We start from the raw sequence: 19,977 nt of genomic DNA on the forward strand, positions 1-19,977 counted from the left end.
ATCTAAGGAGAAGAGGAGGATCTCTTTGAGAAAGGGGTATCATAATATCCGTGAGGCATGGCATCATCGCAAAAGCTTGCGCTTTCAACCAGAGCGGTGGAGCAGCCAGAGATAACGTCTTCAGCCTGGCCTTCAGCAGCTGGCTAGCTGGTGGGTGATGAAGGGAGGTGTGAGCAGAGGCGTGGAAGTGTGCATGTCTCTCGCTCGCCACATCTAATCACAAGGTCTACCTGCTGAAAATTAGCCACTGGCTAACATTGGAGCATTTACTTTCAGCTTAATGTTTTTTACAGGTTTTATGGCCATTAAAGAGCTGAAGGGCTGTTATGGCTTTTTTCCCCCGAACAATGCGAAAATTAAGACGTATGTGAAGCAGAGCCATAAGGGCTCACTGCGAGTGTGGGGGGGGTTATTACTGCGGGGCGGATGGTTGCGGGCAGGAGCGAACAGCAGGCAGTGATTTCTGATCCCATTACGCTGGGCTAATCCTGTGCATGCAGCACGACACGAAGAACACCGACAAACTGGAGCACCCTGTCCCATCGAACCGCCGTGTTAAGGGCTGACCTGTGAACAACAAGGGGGGGCTCTCTGCACTACCACGCAGGTGGCAGACGTACAAAATGAAAAAAACTCAAATAGTGTAATCGTGTTTTGAAATGCAGGTCAATACAGAAAGCACAGTTTTTCTCTCTCGATACATAGGTCAGGCCTCTAATCAGTCCGACAGAAGTATAAGCCTGTCTGTCCACTCCACCTCAGCTGTATCATTTCTGAAGGGGGGAAAGTTGTCAATAGACTCAGTCTTGTCTTAACCCACAAGCCTCGATCCAGTATTGGGAGCGAAGCCGCAAGGTGCCACAGGGATGTGTGAACCTTGGCACAGACGACATTTGAGAATAAATGCTGAGAATAAACAAGCTGCTCTTCAGGGTCAGCGTGTCTGTGCTACATCGATATCATTGATTTCTGATATACAATGTGCCGCCTGTGGTGTGATAATACATCACAGACTATGCAGCTTATGTCCCTGCTCTGCGACTGCTCTGACTGGTTACACTGTCTTGTCCTGCTTGTGCCACACTGGAACAAATTCCTCTAGGGCTGTGCCGGCATGCTGATAACACATTAAAATTTAAAGAAGCCTAATAGGCATCTTAGAACGTTTCTTGGGAGGTTATAAAATATTGTATTTTTTGGGGAGGGGAGGGGGGGATCAGTATGCTACCCTAGTTTTATGCAGAAACATGATTGGTTGTTGGGGGATGGGTTTGGAGATTAGTTGTTTATGAGGTCACAGGAGGGATGGTGGCACATGCAGGAGATTAGCTGGATTCTAGGGAGCAACGCAGGCCACCACATCCACAGCAAAGCCACCACAAGCAGCACCCCATCCGTCATTACTATACTCTAATGATACCAAAATGCTGAAAACCACTTAACTTCGGCTTGCTTCAGCTGTCTTCACACAACATTTAAAATGTGTTACATAGAATCACTACACTCATTACCTGGGGCTTTTAAAGGGTGGTTTTCCCTCTATGACTGCAGTCATATAGTGAACCGGGACAGGTGAAACCTAGAAATACTTTCAAAACAATTTGTATGCATAAACCTTTTGCCAGACAGTGTTAACATACCCCATGCAGCATGTGTCGTGCCCCTGCAAAGCCTAATCATGCTGGGTGTTCAGTTAGAGGCTGAACATCACTGCACCATGCAGCGGGGTCTGGTCGGTGTTTACACCACCCTCTGCCCAACAACGGTGGAGAAAATATTTCTAGACCCCCCCCCGCCTCCCGCATGGACTCTCCTTTGAGCAAGATGTGGGACACCCTGGTGTACAGCACAGCACAGCACAGCACAGCCCTCCGCCTGCGTGACCCGGCGAGACTCTCGGGTCTCCGTGCCAAGGTCTGAGGCTGACTGGGTCGGCTCTGCAGATGTTTCCCTCTCTCCCTTGTTTCTATTCTGTGAAAGCTCAGCATATCCTCATGGAATGAAAACGAGAGACCCTCTGGCTAGCATTAATATGAGACCTTATGGGTTTTTTATTTTGGACAGCGTGACCCGTCAAGCTGGACGCTTTATGGACCTCTGGCACAATTTCAAAACTTATTGGGATGCGTCTGTTCTTTATCTTCTTTTTGTTGCTCGCCCCCTAAATTCATATTTCATTTTCTGTGAATAATTCAGCGCTGGCAACAGAAATAGGTCCTGTAGCACAGCTTGTCTGTGCTGTAAATGTTTAATGCTGGTGGGGGGAGCGAGGAGCGTCCTCCCGGCGGACGTGAGCAGCTGAGCAGTTTATCAGGACAGAAAGCCCGTTCTCCCCGCTGAGACCGGCCCGTAGCCAACACTCAGAGCCGACACCACCTTGTCTTTAATCACACACACACACACACACACACACCAACCCACCCATATGCAAACACACAAATGCATTCGGTTGTGCACACACTCGCATCCCAATTCAACCACACATACATACCAGCATGGGCATACACACACACACACACACACACACACACACACACACACACACACACACACACACACACACACACACACACACACACACACAGAGAGAGAGTGAGAAAACATCAGATAGAGATCACTGACTGAGCAAACTAAAAACAGCTTTCATATCACTGCCAAACCTCCTGCAAAACGCTCGGCTCCCAAAGTCGTTCCCCCTCTGCCGTAATCCTCCAAGAATGTGTGGTTAGATCTGCAGTAGTTCCGTAGTCTCAGACACAACACATAAACACACACATGGGCATATGCGTAGACCTTCACAAGAGCACACACAAACAGACACCCTGGTGCAGCCCTGGTACATCTACACTTATCCGCACAGACACACACACACACATATATATATATAGACACACACACACACACCTCGCAGCACCATAATCTTTCACTCATTCCTTCAGGTCGTTTGGACCTCATTAAAGACCCAGGAGGCCAAGGCTCATTGGTCAAATGGGCACAGCGCACAACTCATTTAGCGCCTTTTGATTGGTCCTGGGGCACACTGAATGCAGTGGCAGTGCATTACGGCTATCCTTTATAGGTCTGCACACATAGCACTTGATAAGGGGAATCTGTTCGGAATTGGAACAGTGTGGGAATGTCTAGAACATTAGGAACGTGAGGCTTGCGGAGTCATATGCCACACCAAAGCAACCCCCCACCATACATTAGCCCTACTTACTTAAGAAAACTCCCTTTATGAGGGTCATAAAACATCAATCTGTCTGAGCAATGCACATCCTTTCACACAGCCCCCACCAGTGAATTTGAAGCATGTGTGAGTTAAGATGAATGTAGTGGTGTAAAAGATTAATATTGCTTCATACAATATAGATGTAAAACAAAATATAAAATATACAAATCCAAAACGAAACTTTTATTTCAGCTGTAAGCACCGGCAAAGATATTTCCAAATAAATCCATACCACTTAAAGTGAATACAACTCAAGCGCATCATTTGTAGGGAATATAAAACAAAATCAACTGCATGCAGTGATAAAGACTGGTTGGCAGATGCATAGCAAAAGCACAGGAGCGTTCAGACGGAAACCGTTATCGGTTAAAGGCAGCAATGTGAGCTTAGGAGGAAGTTGTGTGCTGTGTGACTTCAGAAGAGCAAGAGACAGCTCAGACAGACAGTATGTGGTCTCAGCACGCACTGACCAGACAGGTGAGAGAAGGACAGCCTGCCTGTCTGTCTCTCTGGCTGTCTGTCTGTCTGTGGTTCTTTTGATTGAATAAATCATCTTCACCGCATGCCTTTAAAGAGGTTCAGTCGGTGGGTTTAGTTATCAAAAATAATTTAGGCCTGCCGACATGGCGGAATTTGAAAAGAAAGCGTAACATTTCCTTGTTAACATCATTCAGGACATTTGTTTGTGTAGAAAGCATGACCATGGCCAACCCAAAAACAACAATACAGTTACAGAGGGTGTTCAACCATCTGTGGAAGACACGTGTCCTTTTGGTTTGTGTTTGTCCTTTGGGCATGAATTGTCCATTACCCTTCATGTACATGAACACACACAAACACAATCAGGCCCTGGTGGCCTTTGCTGGAAAGGGGACAGAGTGTAAATGACCATGTCAGATGTGTTTGCATTCACAATGAAAATTCAGGGACTTAAACATGCTGCACTAGAAGTGTGCGCTTCTATAATGGGGCTTTATGGAGTATGATGAATGTGTGTTTTGTATGTGTGTGTTTTGTATGTGTGTGTGTATGTTTGTGTGTGTGTGTGTGTGTGTGTGTATATATATATATGTGTGTGTGTGTATGTGTGTGTGTGTGTGCTGTGCATTAGTCCAGATTATCTTGTGCTCATGAGGCCAGGGCATTAAAGTGTCTGAGCACGTCAAAAGCAGCGAGAGGTCCTGATGCTTTCTGCCCCACGGTGATTAAAAATCAACTCAAATCTCTCGGACCATCTCATTGCGTCTCTCTCTCTCTCTCTCTCTCTCTCGGCCCTCTGTCGCGGTGTTCCTCTTTCCTCGTTCTTTCCGTGGCCTTTCTCTTTCAGACACTTTATATCATTGGTTCCCAAACTGGGGTACGCGTACCCCCAGGGGTACGCAAAGTGGTTCAGGGGGTACGCGGGGAGAAAATTTCCGCGATAACAGAAAACGGACGGAATTCGCAGAATGTACCGTTTGAAACTTTCAGAATCGCCCAAATTCCCCTGTATTTTGTCCTGCAAGGCTGTATTTCTTTCTTATAAACACAACAACGATCGCAACGATGAACAAGCATTAATTAGAAAACAAAACCACTGAGAAAATGTCATGTCTGTGCTGAACTCCGCTCCGGCCACGCCCCCCTATTCAACACAGACCTCCGTAGCCTGTCAAATGAATTCGCTCATCTTCCCAATCGCCTGCAAATAATGTTTTTTTAGTCTTCTGTTCTGTTGATGGCTGGCAAACAACAACCTTAGAAGGTTCGGATCACTTGTGGCACATATTATTCACTCATTTTAACGCAGCTGGAGATTAAATGTCTGAAGGGGTACGGGACTGTAAAAAGTTTGGGAACCACTGCTCTATATCAAAGTCTCTCTCTCTCCATTTGTGTCACTTTGAACGGTTTATTTTTCTTTCTCTTTCCATTTCTCTCTTTCAACTTTTTTTTCTGATGGTTATCTCTCTATTCCACCTGTGTCTCTCTGTCTTCTGCTCCCCATACTGTCTCTCTTTCCATCTCTCAGTGGCTAGTGGACTCAAACATACAGTCTCTTGTACTGGTGTCTTTGAGCTTGTGCGTAGTGTGTGTCTCTCTGAATCATTCATTGGATCATCCATCTCTTCTTCTCAGCATCTCTTTCCGGGACACAAAAAAGAAAAACCTGTCCCATATTAGAGGATGTGGGATAACATTTTTAGGGGTAAAATAGTGTATGAACTTTCGATAATAAATACTGTGATCTAATACCGATAACCTCCACACAGTTGAAAATAACGCCCACCCCTAATCTGAAGGCTAGTGAGAGCACTGTTGTGATTGACAAACGACAACAGCATGGTCACGTCTCAGACCAAATACCACAGAAGCCAAGTCATTCTGTACACTCACAGTCACCAATCACATCCTGGCACTGTGTGGGCATTGGTAGTCACGTGTCTGGCGCAAGGAGATCTGGTGATCGTTCAGAGTTTTCCCACCCCTCCTTTTTTAGTGTCACCACAAAATGAGCTGCACCGCTTAGCGGCGTACCTGCAGCTGTGGCAGCTTGTTGTTTTTTTGTCAGTTCAGTTCCCATGACAACGCCTATCCATCTTAAAATCAGACACACTGTCACGAGGAAGTGGTTAGTGTTTAAATCTGGTAGAGACAGGAAGAGGGTTGTTTGAAGGGGGGAAAAAAATGGCGTCTTATTGCACTGGAAAATGGTTGTGACTGGTGCAACAGTGTTCACTAGGTTTGAACCTACAGTAAAGCATTGTGTTTCTTTGTGTGCCTACACACACACACACACAAACACGTCAACCCCTTCGAATGCCTACCTGTATAACTCTCTGGAAAAATCCTTATAATCCAGATTTTATGGGAGGGGGTGCTGACAGTGTTGTTGTCTGTAAGGTTTTATGTACGCCTGTAAGCAATTTAAATGGGAGGAAATCTATATAATTTATGGAAAATCCATAAGAGTTGACATGTATGACACACAATACAGTATATCGACCAGTGTGATCGTTGAAGCTGCCCAAACAGAGTAAGAGGGAGATTAATGGCGACACCAGACATTAGAGTTGGGTTTTCCCCCGCTTCGCCAGACATAGTGCAGATTTCAATTAGGGCGCCTTTTAGAAGCGATCAAGGGACGCTCATAAATACAAGGGAGCACAGATGTGTTAAATGCAGCGTGACCCTTTCCAGAACAATCTCCAGCGCAGGCGGAACAAAGTTGCTGACGTCATGCTTTCACTCACCAGCCCCCAGACAACATAATGTGTTCCGTCCCAAACCACCAGCACTTATAATTGTGCGTTTTGATGCATTCCATAAACCTGAACTTAATTATGACTGCTGCGGAAAATTCTGGTGGCATCCTCTGATTGAAGAAAAAAAGAAACGAAAAAAAAAAAAAAACCCAGATACATCAAAACATGCAAAATGTTACGGGGCAGTTATTGCAAACACACAGCGAAGAATGGAAAACAGGGAAAAGGAGAGCTCCTAATGACATGCTGGGGACTTGGCTGTGTGGATCTGGTGGGAAATCTGCGCTTGGCCAGCCGGCAGCTGCCTTGCTGCCTTGCTCACTCGTGTGTTTCGATAACTTTGCGGTGCACAAGCCATGTTGTTGCACCCCTTGCCACAGCCAGGCAAGACTCCCAGATTGCACGTCATGTGTGTCCAACGCTCTCATCCACTATCTACTTTCTTTCTTTCTTCTTTCTTTCTTTTGCTCCATCTCCCTTCTTTCCTGCCTTGCTCACTCTCCCATGACAAAAGAAAAGGAGAAGGAGACAGATCCTTGTCTCAAACTTTCTTTCTTTATCCGTCTCTCTTGCACGCGCATTTGCACACGCACGCACGCGCACACACACACACACACACACACACACACACACACACACACACACTACTATGGAGTTAGAATAGTTTCAAAATTCACAAGTAAATGTGAATGAAAAGTACATTCTCTGAAGCCTATCAGACGTCTCTTACGCTTTCAGCCAATCACATGATCGTAAATTTGAGGGTATGACTGAATGTGACAACACTGCGTAACATCTGTGCAGTGTCCAGATATGTAGACTACTACACAATAAACAGACATCGACAAACTCCGTACAATACAATACCATCACTGGTCTGTTCACAGGGCCACATATATATAAGTACAGCAGGGTGCTAAATCAGTTCTATCCCCCCTGAGCTCCCCTATAGCCTAATCACTGGGCCTCGACCGCAGGCCTCCAAAGGATATTTCCACATGAAGCTACTTCAAGAGCATGAAACCGAGGGAGGGAGGGAGGGAGCGAGCGAGCATGAGAGAAAAAGAAAGAAAGAAAGAAAGAAAGGGGATTTAAGAGAGCTAAATGAACCTATGTGTGGCCACTGTTGAAGGGCAGAAATGGCTTTCACACTGAGGGCAAGATGTCGTTTTAAAAGAAGCAACATGTTATTATGGTGCTGATACAACAGTGTACACATCATCATCATCATCTTCATCATCTCGGTGTTATGAGCAACCTCTCAAGGACGCTGGGACTCGAGAGCAGATGTGGAACATCCTGTTAGGGATCCTTCCTCTTTGTCGAGCGTTCGTCTTGATTTGTCTGCGCTTCACTTTTGATTTAGCTCCGCTGACAATGAGTAGAGGAGTTTTACAGAGAATACAAATATATAGAAAGGGGACTTAGAATAGAGTCTGTGCTACTTTCCCAGCTCCTATACGTTGCACAATGTTAGCTATACTGAGATGTGCTGTGCTAACTGTTGTTTTGGTGACAATGGCCTTTGGTGCGTTGCCTGGCTGGCTGGGCCGAGGTGTAGTCAGGCAGGGGTGCGCTCAGCTGGTTAGCGGGTCACACTTCACTTCACACAGACGGTTGGGCACTGCAGGCAAAGTCCCTGTGGAATGCAAAACTTTATCCCTGTGAAGGACAACACTTCCAAGTGGGCGAGGGGGGTGGGGGGCAGGGTGAGAATTGTAGATTAGGCTATCTGCCACAGGAGTCTGCCACAGTGATGGAAAGAAAAACACAACCTACAAAAGAGAAGCCAGCCAAACCCCACCACTTTCAAACAAACAAACACAGAGACACACAAAAACAAACAGACACACACACAAACAGACTCACACACAAACACAAAAACACATGTCCTGCATTAAGTGCAAACGAGCTCCGTCAGCCACGCGGAACAAGACCCATCTTTGCTTTTAACCTCTGTTTTTCCATTTTCCCATCTGTGGGATGATGGGATAATGATTCTACTGTTCTTACAGTAACCGAAGACACAGCAACACCACTGAAGAATGTCAGCCCGTTGTGGTGGGGAGAAGAAAGAAAATGAGAAAAACGAAAACGAGAAAGAAAAGAAAGAAAGACAAGAGAGAGAAAGTAAAGGGAAGCAAGAGAGGGAGGGCAGGCCTGGTGGCTGATGATGGCCACACACACAAGAGCATGCTGGGTTTCCATCAGCGGACCTGCAGATTCCATTAGAGGTTACATAACTGCTTGGCAGATTGAGCTGATAACCAGACTTACCCCCCCAAAACACACACACACACACACACACACACACACAAACACAGGGGACTGATATGCTGGGATGGCATGCTTCTGGGCTTTAACAAACACACACTGTCTCACTCTTTTTCACACACACAAGTTGGTCTTGGTATTATTTTTGTGGTCATTATTATCACCATCATCATAACACAATCTATTTATATAATGGCCTTCAGGAACTATGTGTGTATGTATGCCTGTATGTGTACGTATATTTACACATCTGTCTTTATGCATGACCACACTCAACACTCAAGGGGAACTAACAAGTTCCATTCACTTGTGTAAGACCACTGTAAGTAAATATTTTCAAGTGTGGGTGAGCATACGTTTTTTGTTTGCTCAGAGGCGAGTTAAAATGGAGGACAAATACTTCACAGAGGAGTCTGGCCATCATCTGTGCTGCAATTCTCCCTGCCTTTTGCCTCCCCTCTCTTTCATTCTGCTGCCACGGCTTAGGTGGATGCTGCAAGTGACCCACCATAATAATAAATGTGACCAAAAGACACAAACAGGAACAGGTGGAAGGGTGTTTAAGTTCTAGGACAGGCTTTGTGGATGTCCCCGGTCATACAGCCACCTCAGGCAGAGCGCACGTGGACCCTGTCCAGGTTCTTAGCTCTTAATGCAGTTTGGAGCATAATTAATGACGGAAAATATGCAGGTCATTTGTAGGTCTGGGACTTTGTGTGTGTGTGTGAGAGAGAGTGTTAGTTTTAGCGTGTGTGCGTGCGTGCATAGGCTACGTGTGTGAGGGTGAAGTAAACGTTAACATCCTCTGTATCTCTTAATAAAGCTCTGGAGAAAAACAGAGCCTGGGGTGAGAGAGGAAGACAGGCAGAAGGGGTGAGACAGCGGTCACAGTATGCCCGTCTCTCTCGCTCTCTCTCTCTCTCTCTCTCTCCCTTTCTCTCTCTCCCTTTCTCTCTCTCCCTTTCTCTCTCTCCCCCTTTCTCCCTCTAACACTCACCACCACACAGTCTTTTCAGTGGAGCAAATCCCTGCACAGCTACACTGTAAATGAGCTGGTATAGGATATTTGCATTTTGGGATCATGTTCGTTTAAGGTGCTTGTCTGGACAGCAGCTGATCTGGGAACAGATGCGGCCCTGATCCACACCAGACAAATCTGTTTCAAAGCTAGGCAGTATTTGAGAGGAAAGAAAAGGATAGCTCAAGTTAATTTCCCATCAGCTCACTCTGAATATAAGCTGGCCGCCTGACATTTACTAGGCATTGAACTCAATAACAGATTTTCTTTTACTAGAACACTTACTTAAAATGTTATCCCGCTTGTGAGAAAAGGTTCTGCACTCAACCTCTCTAACAAGGCAAAGGATATTCATCTCGAGGACAAAAGCAAATATCTTGAGAAGCTATGAGAGTCACATGATAAGAAATTAAGTGTCTGGGAGTAGCATCTTCTCAAAAATCAAAAGGAATGTCAGCATGGTCCTCTTTCACTGTGCAGAAATCATTCAAAATTGATAGTGTGCACTTTGCAGGTTGTGTTTTTGAGTTATTCCTCTGAGCTCGGCGTCAGGAAGTAAGTCGGCACTGACCTGACGTAAATCTCCTGCTCGGAGCGAGGCAAACCCACACGCTTCCCAGCGGACAAACACGGCGATAATTAGAGGCCACATCTGGCAACGAGCGCACACACACTGACAACACAACGGGCCAAGCGCGTCCTGCCCCTAGCTTGTTGTGCATCACACACACGCACACACACACACACATGCGCGCGCGCACACGCGCACTCACACACACACACGCGCGCACACACGCGCACACACACACCAACAATACAGGCAAATGAAGGGGGCCAAAGTTAGCTAACTCTGGCATATCATGTTGTGCATCATATTGAACTAGTGCACACATCTCCCTTAGGCAACCTGCCAAACACTTGATCGGCACTGTCAACATGGTGCCGTTATTGGAGATCAATGTGAAGCGGTAGATCTCAGTGAACCACTACGGTAAACCAATGGAGCACAGGCTGTGGCAGAGACACAAGCACCACTCAATCACTGCAACCACCACTGCGTTTGGTGGCACTATATTGGGTGCTGTAGGTGGGCAGGGGTTAACACGATTTGACACTCACGCTTCACAGGAGTCAATTTACCTCTCCTGTCAGTGTCAAACCTGGTGTGCCCACAGCTGACCAAACGACGACAAAGGTAAGGACGAGGGTAGCATACTATTCTTGGGGTGAGAGACTATTTTTGGCTTTGGAAAAACTACAAAAACACACTATATTTAGGCCTGGGCCTTAAGTTTCGAAAAAGATTAAGCTCTTGAAATATGGAGCTTCCTAACCTCTACACAAACCCCCTCATTAGCCCTAGTTGTTTGACTCATAACAGAGCTAGGTGTGTACCTCATGAATATCCAAAAGATTCCTCATGGTGAGTGAATCAGTAACCAAGAACCTCAGGCAACAGATCCAGCCAACTGACATCACAGAGCATGGGTTCAACACCACAAAGAAAGCCAGGAGAATAGCTTACAGTCATCGTTCCCCATTGATAGGCTATAACACACAGGTCCGTCTGAACGAAAGCAAGGGTGGAGGAGGCGACTCCACAAGATTGCAAGAGATAAACTGTTAGGTCACAATAGCCTACTGTAACCTAACACCCTAACAGATACATACTATTGATCCACCCAGTAGAAAGCTCTATTGAAATGCCAAACACATTCAGCACAATACCCTAATTGGCCCCAAGCAGATAGGCTAATTAATTGGTCTTAGTTAATTCTGAGTGGACCACCAGGCCCTACATTTCAACAGAACCCTGCGAATGAGCCATAGTCCGGTGGTAGCCTTCATAGCCCACACATACTATTTGTGGGGCTGTGTTTAGGCACACATTAAACAATGGATGGTCCGAGACCATCTTTAAACCTTTACCCAAAACCTTATCAGACTAGGGCACTTTCACAGCGAGTTTGTGTGACTTGGATTTCGACTAAACAAAGCTCAAAGGAGTTAGACTATCTAGCCCGTGATTGCCTGTTCAGTGATTGCCTGGAGGGCAGGCTACAGAACTTCAGACTCTTCAGTTGTCAACAACTGAGGTCTTTCATCAGGCTATGGCTTCATACTAGATTACCAAACTAGTCGGAAAGCCCGCAGTTCAGCGTCCTGGATAGCCTATTTAATACGGTTAAGCAAATCCATTTCACTTTTATATCGACCCCCTTTTCTGGATAGTCTAAACAAAGACGATTAAGACAATTAATTTGATTCCAAATCTGAAACCCCCTGAGGTTATACCCCTACTTAAAGTTACTGTAAATCTATGGCTAAACTGACAATAGTAAATGTGACCATTTGCTGAAGACCATAGGTGCTTTTCCCATAGATACATTCTAGATGAGCAGCCCGTGAATTGCCTTGTGGCTGATGGCACACGATTTGGTTTCTTGTGACAGCAGAGTAAAAAGTCAACCCTTCTCCAGAAAATGTTCCGACACGAAGTCATGAAAATCGTAATGAAGTTATCATGACAGTAATACAAAGTCTTAAATCATTTTCAAACTCTAACAGTAGCCACACGTTTTCAACGACCAACAAATCTACAAAACAACTAAGCTATGCCTGATTCGGTGGAAGTTAACCCAGTAGCCTATAGCTTACCACCATCGGCTTCGATCGGGAAATGTAGGCTATTATTATTCGTTTAAATAACTCACCCTCTCAGATGAAAGCAAAGCCGTTACGCAGAGGGTCAATATCATCCAAAAGTTTCTCATTATTCCTTAGATAGTTGTGTCGTGGTCGGAAGAAATTGACAAATCTCGACCGTCTCTCCTCGTCCACTTGCGTGAGTAACTCTCCTCGTACACCTTCGCACTCACAGCTACGCTGTCTTGATCCCCTTGCTCTGGATTTGGAATACCGGATACGTGTTGCTTTTTTGTTATTCCTCCGCGCACTTTTTTCTGCAAAAGTGACTTTCTGAAAATGTCCTAAACACACGCGGGTTCTTTTTTCATCTAAATTGCTAGATTAACTGTGGCAAATTCCCCGTCTGAGTTCAGATTGAAATATGTTGCCACAAAAGTCCGTTATCCCGCTAACATTCTGCCATATCGCACATTACTCACGTTGCATGGGACTCGCTTGCAAAGCTGGGTCGCAAAGTAGTCAAGAAAAATGCAGGTCAGGCGAGGGAGAGATTGAGAAATGATTGACAGTTACGTTGACCATATGGATGCAAGCCTGCAGGGACGAGGTGGGAGGCGCGAGACAGCCATAGGCTGTAGCATTGTTCGCCCACTAATTAAAATGAAATTATTTGTGATTTTAATATCACAATGTTTAGACTAGTGCATTCCTGGACCTTCAATGTGTGTTGAATCTGCCTATTTTTGTATTAATTTAGTACATAGGCCTACCCACATGTTTTAGGTAGACTATGTTCCAATTTCTGTGCAGTTTTTGTTTTTCCTCAAAGGTGGATATAGGCTTAATTTGACAATTTATGGTCCACTTGAAGAGGCATTTGAGAAAAAGCTAATTGATCTTTGTTGGCTCACTAATAACGGTCTATTCTCTCGTCGTTATACATTTTACAGTATAAGCTGTATTGGTTTTACTGCTTTAACCCTCTATAAAGGCTGAATTAATCACTCCCAAAGCATACACTTGAAATTAATGACGCAAAATCAATTGACGCTTCGGTCTACCTGCAGGTTGTGTCTCCCCCTTGTGGTGGAGTTGGCATGTTAGTGCACTAAAACGAGCACTAAAAATGCAGTCATCATGGTCCACAATAAAACGCTCATTTTAATTAACCATAACATCTCAATTTCCCAGGAATACTCCCAAAATTGGCCGCAAGCAAGACACCTAACCATGTTTTCCCATGATCCCTCACATTCAACTCTCCTTTTCAGTTTCAAACCCTGTTGAGTGACTGACAGCTGCTAGTTCAGCCTCAGACGGGGTTTAAATTCTGCCTCTTGGTTTTACACGGCTCCGGAGGCACCATTTAAACCAACACACTGCCCCGCCTCAGTCATCTAACCGGCTTCTCTTTTCTGTCCCCTCCTCCGTCTCTCCTGAGTTTAGCCCTGCATCCAGAGGCCCAGATTACCCTGCCGCTGTAGCCTAGATTACCCAGCCAATTAGGGTGAGGGCAAAGCCCCTTATGCTAGCCCAGCTGCTCCTGAACAGGCAGCCTGATCGCCTGTAGGCCCTTAACCAGGGCCATTTCTAGGCACAGGTGAAGTAGGCTGTTACCTTGAGTGCCACCCATAAAGAGGCTGACAGAGCATATGGGGTAAATTCTTATGGAGGCATAATGTCTCTTCTTCTCTCACGTCTTAACCCACAGAGCTGGGCCCAGCGACAGTATTTCTTCCAGTATTGGGCCACCAGCAAGTGAAAACAGTTATCTGCCTTGGAACATGTGACATTGCCACATTCATTCCATTTGTAAGTACAATATGAGAGGATATTTATCACGATTAATCACAGCAAATTCTGCAATTAATGTTTTTCTTCTTTTTTTTATCGATTGACAGCAGTATTTGAAACATATTATTACCTTGGGTGTTGAATAAACATTATGAATAGAAACATTAAAAAAAAAGAAAAAAAAGCTTTAGTCGCAGCTGAGCTGCATATGTTTTATTTCTGGATTAGCACAAACAATATATAACCACAAACACACACATACAGATATATATTACTCAGTGTCTGAGGACGGTTCCTCGGTGGTGGCATGTGAGGTGACAGTGTTGGCTCGGCTCCGGCTCCCAGACTTCTCCCCGGCTATGGACAAGCGGTGAGCCGCGAAGGAGGTGGTCTTTGCCCGCATGTGGGCCTCTGAGCTGTCGTCATCATCATCGTCGTCATCATCCTCACCATCATCATCATCATCGTGCCCTGGCCACCGGGGCATGAGTGTGCTGCGGCTGTACTGGTTATGGGGCTTTCCCAGAATGCCGAAGCTAGGGGAAAAGAGTGAGATAGAGGCAGAAAGAAAAATAAGAGAGCAGAAAGACACAGAGAGAGAGAGAGAGAGAGAGAGAGAGAGAGAGAGAGAGAGAGATCTTCCTCGCTTCCTGCAATCTGGCAGTGAATAGAGGCTTCCATGTCTCTAGAGAGAGACTGTAGATACGGTACTATGCTTACACTTTATTTCACAACAGGAAGCCTCCAGCTGCACAGCTATGTTCTCGGGGATATGAAATCAGGCATTATTGTAGGAAATCATTTCTACAATATATAATATACAAATAATTTCTTGTTAACTTCCACAAGATTGGGCCAATGTAGGACGGCACTTCTGTGAGTCTACACACGTAACCTAACTGGCAGATTAATAGGCTCAGGAGAGTAAAAAAAAAAGTTTTTGATTCTCAAAACATCTACGTTTGCTGTCAGGTCATGAAACTGTTAAGCTAAAGTACTTTTTGAAAAAAAAACCTTTACCTCTTGTACCCCATACGGCAGCAGCTAATAGAAGTTTTGGATTTGACAGCGAGGAAGACAAAGAGAGAGACAGAGAGTGTGGGAGAGATGGAAAATGATGATAAGAAGATAGAAACAGAAGCAGACATGGGGTGCTCGAGCAGCCAGGGCCTGAGACCAGGGTGTTACCTGAAAGAGGCCAGCTGTCTCTTGAGCTGCTCCACCAGCTCCTCGGTGTCGCAGTGCTTAGTCGCGGGCTTGCTGCGAGGGAGGGCCCTCTGGAACAGGTGAGGGGCCTTCTCCCGAGGAGAGGGCAGCAGGGACACCATGACCGGAGAGCGCTGGGTCATGATCTTACTCAGAGCTGGGCGTCGCTCTGACTTCCTAGGTCAAAGGTTGGGAGACAGGCGGGGTGGGAACCCGCAAGAGGAGATGAGTGAAGATGATCAAACTGCTCATAAAACTGCCACAGCTCAGTCAAGCATGCAGGATTACAAAACCATCTTCCACACTCACATCCAGAAGTTTTCAACTAAAGAAAACTACAAATATAAAATACTTTAATCCAATTTAAACATACCTTTTTTTAACAACTGTTTAAATGGATCTGCATATTACAAAACTTTATCAACAAAGGTTTTAGTTTTTTGCTCTTCACAAGCACGTGCATTGTCTTTTTAAGATATGGATGATGCATGACACAAAACTAGGCAAATGAAACAGTTCATTTGGTAACACAACTGCTAAAGCGAGATGTTTGAAACAATTGCAATAGTGCTAAAAATATTCACATTTACCGTTTTCTCATTAACTACATTAAACAACATTAGGATATTCTACAACTTATTTGTGTGAAAAAACATGGAGTTTGTGAATTGTGAGTTTTAATGAACAATAGACTCAATAGAATTGAATTAAAACTTCCAAACTAAGACATCCACCCGGTTACATGGTAATGCAAATTTCATTAAAAGCAACTCTTAATTCAATTCCCTGGCTTATCTCTCTGCGTGACCATATGGTGACCACACTGGCTCCAGGTCATACTTCTTCCCAGTCGTCAGCAGGCCAGGCTCTTTAGGGTCGGCCTTGTCCTCCTCCTGTCCTTCGCTCCCCTCTGGCTCCCTGGCATTCAGCGTGGGGTTGAACGTGTCGGAGCGCAGGAGTCGGCCCACCTCCTCCTGAATCCCTCTCAGGTCCTTCCTGTTGAAGGTCACCCATGCCACGTAGCACAAAAAGCTGTATAGACACTGAGGGACAAACATCGGCCAGACATAACGTGATGCTTAATAGCACTGTCGACTAGTGCATGTGCTGTGGTCAACAGAGAGTAAAACAACAGAAGCAAAAATATACTGTCAGATCATAAACATAAAAACGAGTGAAAAAAAAAACATATTTTACAGAAGCCACCGACTACTGTGCCACTTTGTATATGAAAGAGGAATTGTATGAACTGAGATACTGCACACAAACATATCCTGTCCCCTGCACATACCTCATACAGATGCCTGTCTCTGTGCGTCCACGACTGTTTGCTCCTGGAGAGACAAAGCCACTGTTGTCATTTTCAAGCAGGAAGCTGAATATTGACAAACGCAACACACGCTAATTGAAATATTTTCAACGGCCTTAGCAAGGGGGTGTGGGTGGGTACTGACTTTCCACATGCCATATGGTGCTGCTGGGACAGCCCCAGTCCTAAGATGAGTGTGGAGTAGCGAAGGGCCAGCTGTTTTCGAGCCAAGTCAACCTTCGCACAAGTCTCTGCCATCACCTGTTTCTCTGTCACACTGGGTTCACTAAAATACAAGATAGCCTAAAAGAATTAAAATTAGCTCAAGTATTCAACATATAACTATCTCATGCCATGTCATTTCATGTTTCAAGAGCTAATCACTTGTCATTTTTGGCTACGATCACAAGGGAAACAAAGCTTATTGTGCATTACATGCTGAATATTTATGTTACATAATGTACTGGTTATTGCAACACGCAGCATAAGCTGATGTTCATATTTCCTGGATATTTCTGTTTGGATATCTGTTGGATATGCTACATTGTATATTTGGAAATATGATCTTCATAATATCTTCATTAAAAAGATTCCCATGCAATATACTGCCACTCCCACCCTCACACACAATCAGAGGATCTTGATTTTGAAAAACCTGTACTAAAAATATTGTGAAACAATCTTAGCACAGACTTACGCCATTAACGGCTTGGGCTTCATCTCCAGAGACTTCTTCTCAAAGTAGCAGGACAGGTAAAGCAGCAAAGTAGCCAAAAATTCATCAAGCTCCTTACACCTGCCAAACAATAAACACTACGATATCTTTTGTCCCTAAATTAAATTGTGTTCTTCACAACAAACACAGCATAATGTGTAAAGAATGATAAAAGGGGCATGGGTACATACTTCATCAAAGAAAGAAAGCAAAGTGGTATGGGAATGGCCTCGTTCTCCTGCACTAAGCTCAGGGCCACCTCTGCAATGCAGACATAACCATTGCTAATTGAGGGAAAGGCAATGATGTATAACAGTTCTGCTGACAGTGCCTGTTGCATATGGGGGGAGGGGGGCAAGTAAACATAGAAAGGCTGCTTTGTGTGATTCCATCAGCAGAAAAATATGAGACGTACGCTTAACATGCTCTATGGTGACCAGCTCCTTCACAGCCTGTCTGAGAGACGAAATAAGCATTAAGCCCATCTGAGCTGGCATTAAAGTCTTCCGACGCCCTCTACTGGACTCCGCGAACCTTGGGGAGACAATGGGTGTGTTTAACAGCATAGTAGGGATTATCCTAAATATGTTGTGCAAATACAGTTCGAAATAACATTAATCTACCGGTATTTAAGGTCTACCTCTCCTGGTGCTTAGTGACTTGTTCTATTTGAGGTCTCTTCTTCCTTTTTTCTTTGACATCATCAGTGGAGTTGACGCTATAAGATATAACGTGATATGAAGCATTAGTGCCCCATTAATAGCATGACTAGGGCTCAAATAATTGTCATGAACATTGGCTAGCTTGCACAGGAGTTACTTGTTTACCAGTTGAATTCAAGGCCCTGAATCTCATCGTTCCATGTCCATCGCCCTGGGGAAGCAACGTTTATCTGTCATGGAAAAATAATTTGGCTTCGTTACTTAGTTACCTACCATACCCGGATGAACACATCCCTATGGTCTGTTAGTATTATTCTTCAACTGCATTTTGTTAAGCAAGCTGAAATGAACTGCTAACCCTTAGTCGATGTACTCGATACTCCGACTGTTGACAAAATAATCGGCCAACGATGTGGTTAGCGGGAGTTCTCTTTTTGAATCAAGGAATTTAGTCAAATCAAACAGTTTCTACGTCGTCTGATGACATTTGGACACAGTTAACGCAAGTGGGCCTACCGTTTCAGTCGTTGGTTTAGGCATCTCAAAACTGAAGTTGAAAACGAAAAATCACCTAGAACACCGCGAAGAATCCTTGGTGAAAACCTCGCCATTAAGTTACATTTGTTTACAAGTGTCTAGGCAACAAGAATGGTCTTTTCACAGGGGCACGCAGTCAGCCACGTAAGGCTGTCAATTTGTTATTTTGTGAGGTTGTGTCGATTATCGAAAGAAATTAAATGATTAATTTAAATGACACTAAAATAAATTACTGAAAAGTTAGTCTGTGCATTTAGGTGTAGGCTAAAGTGTGTTGTTGGTTGGGTGTGCAGGCCTATGTCTGTGATCTCATTATACCCTACACACTAATTTGAATATTTCTAAATGAAAAACAGTGGGTAAGAAGTAGGCCTACCTGCATCATAAAATGCTTTCCTGTCAGATAGGCTGGAGGCTATTAAATTGTAGTCTTTTCTTTCAAGAAAAGTATTTAAAATGATCAAAAACTGATTTAAAAAAGGGCTGATTCCTTTGACAGTAAAAATGTAATCCTGAAATGTTAATATGGAAATACAATTAAGGCATAACAATTGGCATGGTGACATGAACTGGAAGCCCAATGTTGTAATTTCACAGAGCAGAAATATACCCAGGTGTGATGCATGATGTAAAACAATTCAATATTGAAGTGTTGATGATAGAGGAAGATAAGGAAAGAGTAATGTAAAATGTGATTTATTTGATTACTCAATTGCAGTTTTTTTATTTTTTATTTAACCTGGTAACACATCTGTTTCTGAGTTATGTTTTGAGGGTGCCAAATTTGAGTTTAACCGGGCAGTTTCAACCACAGTCTCCTCAAAGTATGGCATTGCCCGCTAGCCAAGAGGGAATACTACATGAACTTCGGGGAAGAGATGATTGAGAATAATCAACTCCTGGGAAATGAATTATATACAAAGCAGGTGAGTAAACCAACTTTGAGTTGAAAATGACAGGCTGCATTGCTGTATGTATTGCCAATGTGTTCACCCCCACAATCAAAACTAGTAAAAACTGATGCAGTAAATCAAGCCATATCATGGCACATTCATTGTGAAGGGTATTTCCACAGCACAAACAAGAAATAGGCATATTGAATATTCCATGTAGCTACATGTTTCAGGTGACTGTACTGCATGGTTTCTTGTACGTGCCGTTCGTCACCTTGAGGGGAGGAAAACATGTCTGTCTTGTGCCATTGCAGTAATTTGGATGAGAACTAGTCCTTGGTGTCACTACGTTATTGGCCATCTCCATAAGCAAATTACAGGCCTATGAGTAGCTTTGTTGAATAATCCATCATACATTCTCCTCTGCAATTTTTGGCTTCCCA

The 19,977-nt window shown here is 44.4% G+C and overlaps 2 protein-coding genes across 2 annotated transcripts in view; both read right to left on the bottom strand.

Moving 5' to 3' along the window:
- sdc2 (syndecan 2) overlaps positions 1-12,936 on the bottom strand; it is a 30,010-nt gene extending 17,074 nt beyond the window's left edge. The window contains exon 1 of the mRNA XM_012837649.3: positions 12,484-12,936. Coding sequence (XP_012693103.1) covers positions 12,484-12,543 — 60 coding nt within the window. The 5' untranslated portion in view covers positions 12,544-12,936. The remainder of the gene's footprint in view (positions 1-12,483) is intronic.
- Positions 12,937-14,398: 1,462 nt separating this feature from the next.
- On the bottom strand, positions 14,399-19,810 carry LOC105909010 (protein phosphatase 1 regulatory subunit 36). Its single transcript, XM_031586222.2, has 11 exons — positions 18,621-19,810; positions 18,270-18,334; positions 18,083-18,160; positions 17,858-17,976; positions 17,634-17,703; positions 17,425-17,523; positions 16,873-17,013; positions 16,710-16,752; positions 16,259-16,461; positions 15,401-15,595; positions 14,399-14,748 (listed from the first exon to the last, which is right to left on the bottom strand). Exons 1-11 carry the CDS (start codon positions 18,642-18,644, stop codon positions 14,484-14,486), a joined length of 1,302 nt encoding a protein of 433 aa, XP_031442082.1. The 5' UTR covers positions 18,645-19,810; the 3' UTR covers positions 14,399-14,483.
- Between the last annotated feature and the right edge of the window lie 167 nt (positions 19,811-19,977).

The sequence above is a fragment of the Clupea harengus genome, chromosome 19 (genome assembly GCF_900700415.2).
Source record: "Clupea harengus chromosome 19, Ch_v2.0.2, whole genome shotgun sequence".
Classification (NCBI taxonomy): domain Eukaryota; kingdom Metazoa; phylum Chordata; class Actinopteri; order Clupeiformes; family Clupeidae; genus Clupea; species Clupea harengus.

Excerpts from the sequence above, each read along its gene's own strand:
- LOC105909010 (XM_031586222.2), bottom strand. The coding sequence starts at position 18,644 with ATGCCTAAACCAACGACTGAAACG. Across the intron at positions 18,161-18,269 it reads CAGGGCCTTGAATTCAACTG|CGTCAACTCCACTGATGATG; the intron begins GTAAACAAGTAA and ends TATATCTTATAG. Across the intron at positions 16,753-16,872 it reads CACCATATGGCATGTGGAAA|GAGCAAACAGTCGTGGACGC; the intron begins GTCAGTACCCAC and ends TTGTCTCTCCAG.